The 15,208-nt window shown below is 60.4% G+C and overlaps 5 protein-coding genes across 5 annotated transcripts; 4 read left to right on the forward strand and 1 right to left on the reverse strand.

The window, feature by feature from the left end:
- Positions 1-2,101: 2,101 nt before the first annotated feature.
- VDBG_09851 (predicted protein) lies at positions 2,102-3,425 on the forward strand (the record flags this gene model as incomplete). The annotated part of the gene is made up of 3 exons (XM_002999765.1): positions 2,102-2,211; positions 2,306-3,029; positions 3,087-3,425. The coding sequence occupies 3 exons, from the start codon at positions 2,102-2,104 to the stop codon at positions 3,423-3,425; spliced, it is 1,173 nt and encodes a 390-aa protein (XP_002999811.1).
- A 507-nt stretch (positions 3,426-3,932) lies between these two features.
- VDBG_09852 (conserved hypothetical protein) lies at positions 3,933-5,702 on the reverse strand (the record flags this gene model as incomplete). The annotated part of the gene is made up of 1 exon (XM_002999766.1): positions 3,933-5,702. One exon carries the CDS (start codon positions 5,700-5,702, stop codon positions 3,933-3,935), a length of 1,770 nt encoding a protein of 589 aa, XP_002999812.1.
- A 650-nt stretch (positions 5,703-6,352) lies between these two features.
- VDBG_09853 (cft-1) lies at positions 6,353-10,990 on the forward strand (the record flags this gene model as incomplete). Its single annotated transcript, XM_002999767.1, has 8 exons — positions 6,353-6,842; positions 7,002-8,453; positions 8,506-8,828; positions 8,881-9,054; positions 9,120-9,538; positions 9,650-10,022; positions 10,063-10,363; positions 10,473-10,990. The coding sequence occupies 8 exons, from the start codon at positions 6,353-6,355 to the stop codon at positions 10,988-10,990; spliced, it is 4,050 nt and encodes a 1,349-aa protein (XP_002999813.1).
- A 1,191-nt stretch (positions 10,991-12,181) lies between these two features.
- On the forward strand, positions 12,182-13,929 carry VDBG_09854 (6-hydroxy-D-nicotine oxidase; the record flags this gene model as incomplete). The annotated part of the gene is made up of 2 exons (XM_002999768.1): positions 12,182-12,645; positions 12,699-13,929. The coding sequence occupies 2 exons, from the start codon at positions 12,182-12,184 to the stop codon at positions 13,927-13,929; spliced, it is 1,695 nt and encodes a 564-aa protein (XP_002999814.1).
- A 614-nt stretch (positions 13,930-14,543) lies between these two features.
- VDBG_09855 (predicted protein) lies at positions 14,544-14,999 on the forward strand (the record flags this gene model as incomplete). Its single annotated transcript, XM_002999769.1, has 1 exon — positions 14,544-14,999. The coding sequence occupies one exon, from the start codon at positions 14,544-14,546 to the stop codon at positions 14,997-14,999; it is 456 nt and encodes a 151-aa protein (XP_002999815.1).
- Positions 15,000-15,208: the final 209 nt, after the last annotated feature.

Here is a 15,208-nt window from a genome sequence, read left to right on the forward strand (position 1 = left end):
GCCGAATCTGGGCTGGGGACCGCTGCCGCCGACGTGCGTCCGCCTGGGAACCGCCCGTGTTGGGAGGGCGACTGGCACGAGAGAGGGTCAGTGTCATTGTCCCGTGAAAAGGGCGGGGTGGGTTGGAAGAACGATGGGATGCTTACCCGCTGTTGCTGCTTCTGCTGCCGCCTCCACCACGGTTGCCTCCACCGCCGCCGCCGCCACCGCGACCACCACCGCCTCCGCCCTTGCGCTTCCACAGTTCAGAGTCGTGCTCGTTGCGGGCGATGCGCTCAACGTTGTGGTGTTCAGGCGCTACGAGGGCGAGGGCGAATGTGAAGGCGGTGAGCACCGTCGCGAGGAAGGTCTGGATTTTCATGTTGGTCTGTCCGGCCCGGTCGGGTTCCTTTCCGATGGGAGTCTCGATAAGCGGTAGGCGTAGACGTAAATGGACCCAGGTGTAGGTAGATGCACGCAGAAGAAAAGTCAAATAGTATGCGCAGCCTTTCTCTGATCGCCAAGGGGGTGCTGTGCTATGCTGTGCTATGCTGAGAAGCAGGAAGGTGTTGGTTTGGTATTGGTGTTGGTGTCTGAAAAATGGTGCGCGGACAAGACTCAGACTCAGCCGCCGCGGGAGGCGTTTGGCCTAATAAGCAATGCGCTGGTGGTGACTGCCCCGACCCAAGCGCAATGGTCGGAGGCGGAAGGAAGGGTCGTTGTTAGCGGGGAAGCTGCAGTGCTGGGCCGCACTTGCCTCGCTTGCCTGGTTTCGGGGCGCGGCTGGTGGGCGTGGGCGTGGGCGTGGGCGGTGCACTTGTGCCTTAGTGGGCCGCCGATGAACCAGTGGCGGGGTTTTGTGGAGATGACACCTCCGTTTCGACGCCTCACAGAGGCGAAGAAGGTCTTGGGAGCTGATACGGCGCGATGCAGAGGTTCTTCATTGACAATGACGTTATAGACGGAGCCTTTCGGTCGATGACGGTATCGAGTGGCGATCCAGGGTCCTGATCGCTGGCACGAGTGTGAGTTGTGAGTGGTATTCCTTCGGGTCAGTACAATGATGCAGAGGATGGTCCTGTCCACGGCTAGAATGACCTCTGAGGTGACTACTGTAGGTAGGCACCGAATATACTACGTCAGTTCGTGTCATCAGCTGTTTGGCCAAGGCATTTCATCCCGTCTTATGGCCTCGTCGTGCCTCGCGCATCCATTTTCCTCAAACGCTCCAGCCCAAACACCAAACTTGAGAATAGTCTTTGAGGCAGCAAACGAGTCCTTTGAGCCACAGAACCTCCGTTTGCGCCATCACGTCTTTGAGCACACAGCTTCTCGGTCGCATTGGCAGCCCAACAGGAACAATTCTTTCTGAGGCCCCCCTGCACCCCACCTCTGGTGCACATCTCGGGCACGGTTGAGCAAAGCAAATGACGCTCTTGGCCCCGAGACCCAGGCCCTGCACGAAAGCGACCTCCCAATTGGGGTTTGGGGCAGCTTTGGGGGCAGTTGTGGGTTGGGCATTTGCTCGCTATGGTCTCGGCACCCGTGCTATCCGTAGGGCCATGTGTGCTGTCGAGCTTCTGATTTGGCGACGGTCCAGAGTGCTGCCTCCATCCCTGCGGACCGTCTTTGTAAGCTTAATAGTGGGCGTGACCCAGTATCGAAGCTGGTGTCACCCCAGTCGAGGCTGGTGTCACCCCAGCCGCAAGGCTGTGTGCATTGGTGTCAGCCGGAACATCTTTGATCACCAGCCATGTGCTTCCATGCCTCGTGCCAGATCTGATTGCCTTGCATGTCCACTGCAAACATGGCCTGATGTTGCTTGACTCTCCCAACCTCCCCTGCAGCCCGTCAAACTGTATGGCTTTCTAGATCCTGCCTTCTTGCGAACCGCACCGTGCGTGCGCCGTGCCTTGCAGAAAGCCTGATGAGCGGAGGAGGGGCAGCTCCACCCACGAACTCAGCTTACCCGACCCTCACCCACGTGCTCGCCTGCCAGCCATCGACCCTCAACCATCTACCATCCACCGTCACTATCAACCTACCCTCACGCGGCGCTTCTTGCCATCCCTGCATTGTTCCCCATTCTTCATCTCCGAAAACAGCTTTCTCGACCGCCCTCATGTCGAGCCGTGACAAGAGCCTCCTCGACAGGCTGAATGCCCTCAAGGGAGGCTCAGGCTCCAGCCCCCACACCAACAACTCACCCATCTCTCTCGACCGCTCAGCAAAGTAAATCTCAGCCCGCTGCTGCCTGCCAGCTCAATCTTGCGTAAGAGAAAGAACAACCCAAGCTAAGCAAAGTGTTTTTGTCACAAAAATACAGTGCCCTCAATGTCTCCGTCGGCATCGAGCCTGCCAAGCCAGCATCGAGAGAAGATGCCCTCGCCGCCCGCCTGCGTTCCCTGAGGAACACACCGGAGCGTGACATACCGCCCGCCACCGCCGCCTCCTCGCAGGCCGCGCCGCCGACGCCGACGCCGAAACAAGCTTCTGCCTCATCGCCGCTGCAGCAGGAGCAGGAGCAGGAGCAGCCCCACGATGTCGATCCACTCCTGCAGACCGACGATCAGACCCTCGAGGAACTCCTCCAAGATGAGGATCCCGAGGCTGACCCCAGGTGGTCCCTTGATCTGGAGCCCGAGACGGCACGCGTCGAGGCTCTTCTTCATGAGCTCTCCAAGGACATCCACCTGCAAGACGACAAGTCGGCTGGTGGAAATGATGCCTCCGAGGCTGAGAACCGAGATGCGGACGAGGACACGGACGGCGAAGAGATGAATCGTGACGTCGACGCGCTGCTAGCGCAGGCTCTCGACGAGGCCGAACTCGATGCGAAGCTCAGCCCAACGTCATACGGCTTACGAGACGGGCCGACGGAGAACCCGCCACGTGAGACGGCAGACGGGCCTCAGAAAGGGAATGCCGGACGCCAGACGCCCGAGGCCGCTGCCTCCCCCCTTTCCCTGCCCTCTGTTCCGTCCGCCATAACCCCCCACCAGGACGTCCACGACGGCGACGACGGCGAACCGTCCCTGTCTCTGCCTTCGGTCCCCTCTGGCCCCGCCAACCTCCTCGCGTCCTTCAGATGACGACTCTCTGAACAGCCCGCATGGCCGCCCTCCGCCTGCCCTCGTCAGACCAAGACGCCGAGGCCGCCGCCGCCGCCGACGACATGTGGCTTGCCCTCCGTGCCCAGCGACCAGCCGGCGAACCGCCTGCGCTCGGGGACGGGCTACACCGATGACGACGCCAAGAAATTGGTGCACCGTCTGCCTCGAGGGATGGCGACGCTGCGGTGCCTCGGCTGCGACGACGACGGCTACTGCACGCGGTGCTGGCGCGAGATGCACGTCGGGCCCGCCGCTGCCTTTGACGACCGCACGCACAAGGCCGTGCTGCTGGGGCGGGATCCGCGGCCCAAGAGGGTGGCACTGGGGGCGTGAGCGCTGGGGGCCTGACGTCCTGTCTGGGCACGCGTGTAGGACCCTGGTGATGTCCTCTGACGTCACACTTGAGCATCATCCGATGTGAAGCCTCTTTTCTCCTTCTTCATCATGTCACATGTCGTCGGTGTTTGGCGCAAGCCAGGTACACGCTCGCAAGTCAAACTGGTACATGTCATCTCGTTGCAGCCGCTCAAGCCAACGCAGTGCGTGTCATTATCCTCGTCATAGCTGTACCTAAAAGAATCACCCGGGACTCCTAGCCATGTACCACCCCGTGCTACAGCCCAAACCGTGTCCGTCCGAATGCCGTGCCAATTCCTCGTGCAACCCGAACCAGACCAAATCCAAAAAAAAAGGAGGAAGGAAAAAAAAAAGCTAAGATCGAATATTCCTCGAGTACGTGTACAACCAAGGATCGCTAGAGATATTGAAGAACAAGAAAAAGTCGACGTGCCGCATCGTTTTAGGTCAAGGGATGGTACCAGGCCAGCCACGCGCGAGCGGCTACTGCGTGGACGCGCCCTGGGTGCCGTAGTCGCCGTTGCGCCCCGTGCGCCCGGTGATGTCCTGCCAGGTGGCGCCAAAGCGGCGCCCGGTGCTGGCCAGCAGGCCCTCCTCCTCGTCGGCCTCGGCGTCCTCGTCGAGCTCGGACAGGTTGAGCTTGGGGGTGCGGAAGAGGCCGGTGACGAAGACGACGAGGAAGACGGCGAGAAAGGCGAACTGGGCCCAGAAGGCGACGGCGCCGAAAAAGGGCCACGTGATGGTGACGCGGTTGAGGAACTCGGACATGACGGACGGCGTGCACACGCTGCGGGCCTCCTTGGACAGGGCCTCGGAGCAGCTGACGACGTAGTCGGGGCGGTCGCGGCAGTCGGGCAGCTCGCCCTGGCCGTGCGGCGCCGAGCACCAGGTCTGGGTGCCGTAGATGGAGTACTGGGGCGCGATGAGCATGGTGATCGAGTAGTTGATGGCGAGGATGATGAGGGCCAGCATGACGGTGGCGATGAGCAGGGCCTGCGGCGCCGTGCGGCCCTTGCGGATCTGGAAGATGCGGACCCAGAGGAAGCGGATGCCGACGGCGGCGATGCCGGTGATGGAGCTGCTGAAGAGGAACAGGACGAGGAGGGTCATGAGGATGTAGTCGACGGGGAAGGCGCGAGCCGACTTGAGGAAGACCCAGTTGATGGGCTGGAAAATGTTGAGGTGACCGAGGATGTAGCCGCAGCGCTGCTTGCAGAGGGAGTTCTTGGCCTTGTCAATGCCCGTGATGAGCATGGAGACCCAGATGAAGAGGGCAATGAGGAGCAGGAGGATGCCGCCGAGCAGCTTGACGGGACGGAACACGGCGCAGACCTTGAGCCAGACCTGGTAGATCTTGCTGCGTCCCTCGCCCGAGGCCTCGGCGGCGATGCGCTCACGACGGCGCAGCGTGCGCTCCTCGCGCATGAGGGCCTCGAGCTCGCGGCGGTCCTTGGAGGGCATGCCGTCCTGGCGGCCCGCATTGCGCATCTCGAGCTGACGCTGGCGCTCCTGGTTCTGCTCCAGGGCGGTGGCGGTCGACTCGGTGAGCTGGGGCGCCGAGATGGCGGGTGCCGATTTGATGAAGGACATGGGGAGCAGGGCCAGTCCGGCGGCCGTGTAGACGACGTAGAGAAGGGTGCCGAGGGTGACGAGGAGGCCGAGGGTGAACGCCAGGGCCTTCTGTCCATTGTTCTCGGCGAGGAGTCGCTGGAAGTAGTCGAGATCCCAGCCTGCCTTGGAATCGTGGCCGGCGGCGGGCACGAAGAAGCCGACGAGGAAGAGGATCAACACGAGAGCGACAAAGACGGCCGTGTATTTCAGGGCGCTGACAAGACGGGCGGCAAAGGGTCGGGTTCCCTCCTCGTCTTCGATCTCGTCGTACTCCTCGTAGAAGAAGTAGGTGAAGGGGATGACGAGGAGACACAGCAGGGCGTCGAAGCTGTAGAGCGAGTAGTAGACGATGCGAAGAGTCTGGAGGATGTTGTGGACGCGACTTTCGGTGGCCCAGTCCTTCTTGACGCCGAGGGTGGCCGATGTCGTGGACGACACGAGGGCAATGTCGACAGGCAGCAGGAGGATGGTGGCGAGCAGGGCGGTCAAGCTGACAATGGCGACAGTGCTGACGAGGGCCGATCGGTCGCGGGGGGCTTGCCACGTGAAGGTCGTGATGGAGGCAATGAGGAGGCAGAGGGCGATGACGGCGGCGTAGGTGACCCAGATCAGACTGGTCTGGAGGAGGCCGGCGCTGGCCATGGTTGTCACGTCTGCCATGATGCGGGTGTGCTCTATGATCTGTGCTCTGGTGGAAGCTGTCGACGAGGAGAAGAAGATGTAGTTGAGCAAGGTGGGTGGTGGGAGGGGTTCGTCGTTGTGACTGACGTTGGAGAGGAAGGTGGAAAGAGTGCGTACTGAGGAGGTAGAAACCGGCCGGGGTGAGCTCTCGCAGCTCTTTTGGGCCCACGGGCTATTGCCTGGGGTTTAGCTTCCTGGTTCTTGGCGAAGCTGCACCAGTGACGCAACAACACAGAGCTAGTGTGGAACGCATGTGGCCCGTGCGTGTTATCCTCGGGAGATGTTCGGCGCCTATGCCTGGCGTACCTGTTACATAGTACTTCGTCTGGACGGCACTGGGCATCTCCCTTTGTCGAGAGACCTTATGTAATCATTCAAGGTAAGACGGGTCCTCGCTGAGCTCAGGCACGAGGAGCTCTTTCTTGTCTTGGGTCTTGCTTGCTCAAAAACCTCCCCTCCGCGACGACCCATTGGATCTACACAAGGCTACGACTCTCCTCACACTTGCCACGAGGGCATGAGGGAAGACGCCAACAGCACTCTTCTCGGATTCTGACGCCATCCCCGACACCCAATGCGCCCGAGAACTGCCCGATGAACTGCTGCCCGCCATGCAGTGCTACACCGAGCTCGTTCCCCCGACGCTGGTGACCTGCTCCGTGTCGCTTCCCTTCACCTCGGCCAAGACCGAAAACCTCATCGTCTCCAAGGGCTCGCTGCTTCAGATCTTCGCCGTCAAGACTGTGTCCACCGAGATCGACACGTCGCAGATCCAGGCCAAGTCGTCGAGCAAGGCTGGCGAGACCTATGACAGGCGCATCAACGACGACGATGGTCTCGAATCCGCTTTCCTCGGGGGCGATGGCATGCTCATGCGCGCCGACCGCACAACCAACACACGTCTCGTTCTCGTTGCCGAATACCCTGTCCACGGCGTCATCGCAGGCCTGGCGCGCGTCAAGATCCAGAGCTCCAGGTCAGGCGGCGAGGCTCTGCTCGTCCACAGTCGCACGGCGCGGTTGAGTCTCCTGCAGTGGGACCCCGAGAAGCACGGCGTCGAGGACGTTTCCATTCACTTTTACGAGAAGGAGGAGTGGCAGGGTTCGCCGATGGACGGCCCCCTGCGACAGCACGCCTCCATCCTCCAGGCCGACCCGCAGTCGCGATGCGCCGCCCTCAAGTTCGGCGCTGCGCAAGATCGCCTTCCTTCCCTTCCGACAGATCGACGGGGACATAGACATGGATGACTGGGATGAGGAGGTGGACGGCCGCGGCCGGAAGAGGAGCCGCCAGCAGCTGCGGCCGTCAATGGAACTAGCAGCAGCAGCAGCAGCGTAGCACCTGTACCATACACTCCCTCCTTCGTCCTCGCGCTGCCCCAGCTTGATCCTGAGATCCTTCACCCTGTGCACTTCGCCTTCTTGCATGAGTACCGCGAGCCCACCCTCGGCATCATCTCCTCCAGCAACCGCCGCCTCAAGATGGAACCCCAAATGGACCACTTTACCTTCAAGGTCTTTACCGTCGACCTCCTCCAGAAGGCCTCGACCGCCATCCTCACCGTCTCGAACCTGCCGCAGTCATTGAAGAAGGTCGTCGCTCTGTCGAAGCCCATGGGGGGCGCCCTCCTCATCGGCGAGAACGAGCTGATCCACATCGATCAGGCCGGCAAGGCGCACGGCGTCGCCGTCAATCCGTACGCCGCCAAGATGACCAAGTTCCCCCTGGCAGACCAGTCCGAGCTCAAACTGCGACTGGAGCACTGCGAGGTCGAGCTCATGTCGCCTGACAACGGCGAGATGCTGCTCGTGACGCGGCACGGCGAGATGGCCGTCGTCACCTTCAAGATGGATGGCCGCAGCGTCTCCGGCGTCAGCGTCAAGGTCGTCGCCACGGAAAATGGAGGCGACATCCTTCCCTTCCGGGCCGCGTGTCTGACCAAGGTCAGCAAGAACAGTATGTTCTACGGCACGATCGGGGGTGACTCTCAAGTGATCGGCTGGAGCAGGCAACATGTGCAAACGGCACGGAAGAAGGCGCGTCTGTTGGATGAGTCACTCGACTATGACCTCGACGAAGATGAACTGGACGACGACGACGACGACGACCTGTACGGCGAAGGCACGGTGGCCCCTCAACCTTCGGCTGCCGCTGGATCGGCCAAGGGCGGAGACGTGGTATTTCGCGTTCACGATTCGCTGCTCAGCCTGTCCCCCATCATGGACATGGCATATGGCAAGACGGCCTTCTTCCCCGGCAGCGAGGAGGCAAAGAACTCAGAAGGCGTACGGTCCGAGCTCGACCTCGTTTGTGCCGTCGGACGGCATCGCGGGGGTTCCCTTGCTCTCATCAACCAGCACATTCAGCCCAGGGTCATCGGACGCTTTGAGTTTCCGGAAGCTCGTGGCTTTTGGACGACGCGCGTGCAGAAGACGATTGCCAAGTCACTCCAGGGGGAGAAGGGGGCCAATCTGGCCGTCGGCAACGACTACGGATCTGTGACGCAGTATGATAAATTTATGATTGTGGCCAAGGTCGACTTGGACGGCTACGAAACGTCCGACGTCTATGCACTCACGGGTGCAGGCTTTGAGGCTCTGTCTGGCACCGAGTTCGACCCCGCCGCTGGACTGACGATCGAGGCCGGAACGATGGGCAACGATATGAGGATCATTCAGGTGCTCCGTTCTGAAGTCCGTTGTTACGACGGAGGTGAGTTGCTTGCACGCGAACGAGTATCCCTTTCGGTGCTGACCGGTTCCAGATCTTGGTCTCAGCCAGATACTTCCCATGCTGGACGAGGAGACGGGCGCCGAACCGCGCGTTATTAGCGCTAGCATCGTAGACCCATACCTTTTGCTTCTGCGCGAGGACTCGAGCATTCTTGTCGCCCAGATCACGAATCACAACGAGCTGGAGGAGCTTGACAAGGAGGACGAAACAATCGTCTCCACCAAGTGCTCAGCGGGTGTCTCTACAAGGATTCGCACGGCCTCTTTGCACCCGTGCAGACCGGACAAAGGGGGACGTCGACCCAGCGAGAGCGTCTTTCAATGTTCTTTGCTCAACGCGACAGGCGAACTCCATGTAAGGATATGCGTACATCTTGTTTCCAGACAGACCAAGCTAACCGGCCCAGGTTTACGCACTGCCCGACCTCTCAAAGCCCATATATGTCGCCGCCGGGCTTTCTTACATCCCATCCCTTCTTTCCGCAGACTACGCCGTCCGCCGAGGCACCAGTCCTGAGACTCTGACCGAGATTCTGGTTGCTGACCTCGGAGACTCTACCAGTGCATCCGCACACCTGATTGTAAGTTGAATACCCTTAAGTCTCCACAGGGGGGCAAACGCAACACAGAATTCTGACTCTCCCAGCTACGACATGCCAATGATGACATGACAATATACGAGCCGTTCCGGATCGGCGGTCAAGAGGAAAGGAAAGGCTTGGCCACGTCTCTATTCTTCAAAAAGGTGTCCAATTCACACCTCGCCAAGAGCCCGGTCGAGGCTGCTGAGGATGAGGCCGTCCAGGAGAACCGTGTGATTCCTCTACGAGCTTGTGACAATATCGGTGGTTACAGCACCGTCTTTGTCCCGGGAGCATCCCCATCCTTCATCCTCAAATCTAGCAAGAGCACACCCAAGGTCATCGGCCTTCAAGGCCTCGGCGTCAACGGCATGAGCTCCTTCCACACGGAGGGCTGCGAGCGCGGATTCATCTACGCCGACTCCAAAGGCTGTGCTCGCGTTACGCAATTTCCTGATGCCGCCAACGTGGCCGAGCTTGGCGTGTCTGTCCGCAAAGTGCCCATCGGCACGGCGGTCAGCCATGTGGCGTGGCATCCTAACATGGAGGTCTACGCTGTGGCGTCTAGCAAGCTCGAGTCCTTTGAACTGCCTAGGGATGATGACTACCACAAGGAGTGGGCCAAGGAGGAATGTCCAATGCCGCCTATGAAGGAGCACGGCAGCATCAAGCTGTACTCGCCAATTACCTGGAACGTCATTGACGAGTTTGAGCTGGAGCAGTACGAGGTCGCCATGTGCATGAAGACGTTGCTTCTCGAAGTGTCGGAAGAGACGAAGGAGCGGCGCATGCTCTTCGCCGTGGGCACCGCCATCCTCCGCGGAGAGGACCTGCCGGTCCGCGGCCGCATTCTCGTCTTCGACGTCGTCCATGTCATCCCACAGCCAGACCGACCCGAGACGGACCGCAAGCTAAAGCTCATCGCCAAGGAGGAGATCCCGCGCGGCGCCGTCACCTCGCTCTGCGAGGTGGGGCACGCAGGGCTTGATGCTGGTTGCTCAAGGCCAGAAGTGCATGGTCCGGGGTCTCAGGAGATGGCACGCTGCTGCCGTGGCCCTTCCCGATTTGAGCACCTACGTGGTCGCCGTACACGAGCTGCGCAATACGGGCTACTGCCTCATGGCAGACGCCAACATGGGCGTGTGGTTCGTGGGATACTCGGAGGAGCCCTACCGGATGACGCTCTTTGGCAAGAGCGGCACGCAGCTCAAGTGCCTGACGGCTGACTTCCTCGTTGCCGGCAACGACCTGAGCATCGTGGCGTCTGACGAGGACGGCGTGCTGCATATCCTGCAGTTCGATCCTGAACGTGAGTTCCAAGGCATTCCTTTTTCGTTCTTTCTTCGTTTTCCTTTCTCGAACTACTACTTTTGCTCCCACCCCTGACAACTTCCCACACATGTCTAACAACCGCGCAGACCCCCGATCTCTCCAGGGCCACCTCCTTCTGAACCGTGCCTCCTTCTCGGTGGCCCCGAACCACGCGTGGGTCACCCTCGCCCTCCCTCGAACAACGACCCGTCCCTACCTACCTCAATCGGAGCCGGCCACCAACGCCGCCGGGTCCCAGAACCGCACGCAGACGCTCCTCCTCGCCTCGGCCTCCGGCGCCATCGCCTCTCTGAATCCGATCACCGAGCACGCCTACCGCCGCCTGACCTCGCTGACGACGTCCCTCGCCAACGCCCTACCGCACGCCGCCGGGATGAACCCCAAGGCTCACAGGCTGCCGCCCCAAGACGGCGCCGCGCGCCCGCCGGCCGTCGACGTCTCAGCCGGCAGGACCATCGTCGACGGCGCGTTGCTGGCGCGGTGGAACGAGCTCGGCGCGCGGCAGAGGGCTGAGGCCGCCGGCAAGGGCGGCTTCGCTTCGGCCGCCGACGTCAGGGGGGAACTCGAGGACGTGCTCGGCTGGAGGGGAGTGGACTATTTCTAAGCGGCAGGGAGGGTTCCCGTCGGGTATTGAAGCATGGTCCTTAAACGGCGTAGTCCTGTATGTATCATAGACAAAAGAAAAGAATTCGAGGCGTGTTTGTGAACAAACCCTGCAAGCATGTACGCATGCGAGAGAGTGTGAGAGAGAGAGAGTGGAGAGAAGTGGTCCGCGCCCATGCGAGAGCGCACGCATCAAAGTCCCCGTCGGCCAGCTACTCGGTCAATACCTTCCTGGCCAGCATCGCCTCCCCGCAAGAAACACTCGGTTCGTCGATCTGCCCTGAACGGATTTGGGGCTCGTGACTGACTTGTTCTGCCCTCTACCCCCAGAGCCACGCGCGTACTGGGCACTCGGACGGCCCGCACGGAAAGGATGCGGTGCTACCACTTGGAAGGATTGCGGCACAGCGCTCGGCGGACCGATTCCGAGGACTAGTCGCGTCTATCCGTATGGGCGTGACGTGTGTGTGTGGGGGGGGGGGGGGATTCTCGCCCTCTTTGGACGGAGAGGGTAGGCAGAAGAAGAGCCTTTGCAAGTGTTCACATTTCTTGAAAGCGAGCTTCAACTCTAGCAACGCCGACCGCGGCCTCGGTCACGGCGTGTGAGGAAGGGATCACGAAAAGTTTGGCTGCAGCCCGGCCCGTTCAGCGAGAATTGCCTGCCTACCTTACCTACCTTGCGGTTTGACGGGGGATTTGGCCACCCAGGTCCGTCCACTCGGCGGCACTCTCCATTTAGCCACGGCGGCCCGACGTTGAACGACGCGCGCAGTACGGCTAAGGGTTGCTTGAGCCTTCGGTTCGCCACGGCGTGCGGATGCTGAGGAACTTATGCTCGCGCCGTGCCAGGGCGCATTGGCATCCCTGGTCTTTCGTGGTCGTTCGCGGTTCTCACAGTGAACACGAGCAGCCGTTTGAGTAATGGTTTGCGCATCTCACCCCCATCTGCCTCTGGAGCGCCTACATTGAAAAGCCGTCGTGACAGGGGACCCTGAACACGGCGTAACTTTCGGCGTGCCTGCAGATCCGCCGGGAGCACGCTGTGGTCGATCTACAGGCATAGCAATCCATGCTCCCCACGGGGAACAAACAACCACTTGGGGCTCAAGACATTTATAAATCATACCGCTCGTAGATATTGCTGCTTCTCTTGGTCTCGTCTGGTCAACACGATTGAGTGAAATACACCGCCATGCAGACTCTCCTCACATTCGCCCTCACGGCCGCTCTGTTGCCAGCTGGCCTCGTCGCCTCTCCTACGTGCACTGTCGAAAGTTGTCTCACCGCTGCCTCCGTTCCCTGGCTCGATGACACCGCCCCCGACTGGACCGTCTACACCTCACCCTACAATCTGCGCCTGCCGGTGGCCCCTCGTCTCGTCGTGCCCGCCACGAGTGTAGCCCACATCCAGGACGCCGTGCGATGCGCCGCGCGCCACGGGCTCAAAGTAGCGCCCAGGAGCGGCGGGCATGGGTACGCCACGAACGGACTCGGCGGCGAGGACGGCCACGTCGTCATACAGCTGGATCGCATGTTCGGAGTCAGACTCAGGGATGATGGGACGGCCATCGTCAACGCCGGATCCAGACTAGGCCACATCGCTACAGAGTTATTCGCACAGGGCGGCAGGGCCATTTCGCAAGGACTCTGCCCGAGGTGAACTTCCAAAGCTCGTGATATCCCGTTGAGGAAAGCTGACAGTGCAACAGTGTCGGGATGGGCGGACATGCTGCTCACGGAGGGTTCGGGTTCAGCTCGCACACGCATGGACTGACGCTCGATGCCGTCATCGGGGTGACCGTCGTTCTCGCAGACGGATCTCTCGTGCATGCCTCTGAGAAGGAGAACGCCGACCTTTTCTGGGCGCTTCGCGGCGCAGGGTCGTCGTTTGGAATTGTTGTTGAGTTTGAGGTCAAGACCTTTGCGGCACCGAAGGAGGTGTCATGGTTCGCCATCGCGTCCAATCTTGCCGTCGACGAGGAGACGGCTCTCGCGGGAATCAAGGGCTTCCAGGACTTTGTCGACAACGACATGGCCCCCGAACTCAACCTCCGCCTTTCGTTGACCAACTACTTCGGCTCCTGGGATAACAAGCTCGAGGTGCTGTACCACGGCAGCGAGGCCGATGGCAGGGCGGCGCTGGAGCCCCTGAATGACCTGCTCAAGTTTGACTGGACTTCGGAGCGGACAAGTGTTGGATCAGGCGACTGGATGGCGGGCGTGAAGCGCTGGGCGGACGGGTTGACGGGCCCGTCGGTCAACATCACCTTCCCGTACCAGCAGTCCGGCGCGCTCTTCTTCGCGACGAGCCTGATGACCAAGAAGATGCCAGAGGCCTCGTTGGAGGGTTTCGTGGACTACTGGCAGAACCAGGGGCGGCAGCCGCGGGCCTGGTTCGTCCAGATGGACGCCCACGGAGGAGCGAACTCGGCTGTAGCGGCCGTACCAAAGGATGCCACGTCGTACGTGCACAGGGATAAGTTATGGCTGTTCCAGTACGTCATTCTTGCCACAGATGCGGTGGATCGGGAGCCTTATGGTTTTCTGGATCGCTGGATCGACGCCATCACCGACAGCATGCCAGACAGCGACTGGGGACGGTACGCCAACTACATCGACCCCGAGTTGGGCCAGGAAGATGCCCTGGAGCAGTATTACGGACAACACCTGTCGAGGCTCGAGGCGATCAAGACAAAGGTCGATCCGACAGACCTGTTCCACTTCCACAGGGCATCCTGCCGCAGTGAGGGCAGATGTACTCGGTGGCTGAGGGAGATAATGAAACACCACAGACGTAATGTAATGAAGAGAGTGCAATCAAGAGACTTCGTCGTCGTCGACAGCGGTGAGAGTGATTGTCTTGAATGCGGGCCCGAGCTGGTCGTAGCGTCGTTGGTGCAGGCGAGCTGGCAGTGCGGACGCTTCAGGCGAGACGTGTAGCTCATCAAAAGCGCTGCCGGCCGAAGTCTGTTCCGAACGCATTTGCAAGACACAGATGTCGTCGGTGGCCTCACCGGCCGCTACATGTTCCCAGTGCGACCATAGATGTAGGTTGTCGTCGTGCTTCCACATACCAACCATGACGGGACCGCGACGCATGTTGACCATGTGGACGGCTGCTCGAAGGTGCTGGTCCGCGGCAGTCTTATTGCTCGAGAAGAACTTGCGTCTAGTCAGCCCAGGTTCACTTTCGACTGTTCTTGAAGAACTGGTTACGGGAGACACACCTCTTCTGAAGCCATGGCCAAGGTTTTCGTTATCGTCATATCGCTCACGTTGTTCCCCTCGCGACTGATGCTGTCGCTGAGGTAGCGCAGACACTGTGCTTTGTAGCGCAAGGCCACGGGTTCGTAGATCGTCGAGTGCTGCAGTTTGGCGAGGCTCCGACAGGCAACGAGGAGAATAAGTGCCAGCATGCCCACGTCGATGGCGGCCTGCCGAGTCCAAGTGATGGCAGAGCCAAGCGTGAAGGCGTCATTGCTGAGGTGGTGCAAGCAAGGTTGGGCAGAGAGGTCGTTCATGACCACATGCTGGATAACTAGAGCGCACCATCAATGACTGAGCGAGACGAGTCACGTTCATACGGTCTCATGCCCTGCCGTGCACTCACAGTGTTTGAGCAGGTAGCCTTCGAATGGAGCCACGGGGCGGATGAAGCTGTTGAAAGGGTCAGGCCAGACCGAGCTCAGCAGAGTTCGGGGGCTGGGGATCAGCTTCCCGATGAGAAGGCTCGGAAGAAGCTCAAGGACTTGGCCTTCGGCAGCCGAAGACCTGTCAGCCTCGGAGGTCTCAGACACCATGACAGCTGCGTCCTTGTGTTGGGGTTGGTCTTGAGCTCGGTCTTGAGCCTGCAACTCGGCAACCTTCTCACGCCGGGCCTTGGAGTTCCTAGCGGCATGCGCTCGAACTTTCTTGCGGTGGTTGGCCGCCTCCGCTGGGTTGAAGATATGGACAAACTGAAAGCCGCCAGGCGCCCATGGTTTACGAATGGATCACACCGAGATGGATGAAGAAGAATCAATGAAGGAACCAGGAGAATGAGCATTATCCTTTTTGGGAAAACGCTCAACCATGTAGGATGAAAGTCCGGGAGGCACAAGATTAAGTACCTCCCCGAGTTGCCTTCTATACGATACCTATTCAGCTGGAAGGAGATGCTGTGATGCTCCTGTCCATGTGACTGCATGGTGCTACCCGCATGCTGCTCATCGCAATCATC

Source organism: Verticillium alfalfae, genomic scaffold (genome assembly GCF_000150825.1).
Source record: "Verticillium alfalfae VaMs.102 supercont1.17 genomic scaffold, whole genome shotgun sequence".
Lineage (NCBI taxonomy): Eukaryota > Fungi > Ascomycota > Sordariomycetes > Glomerellales > Plectosphaerellaceae > Verticillium > Verticillium alfalfae.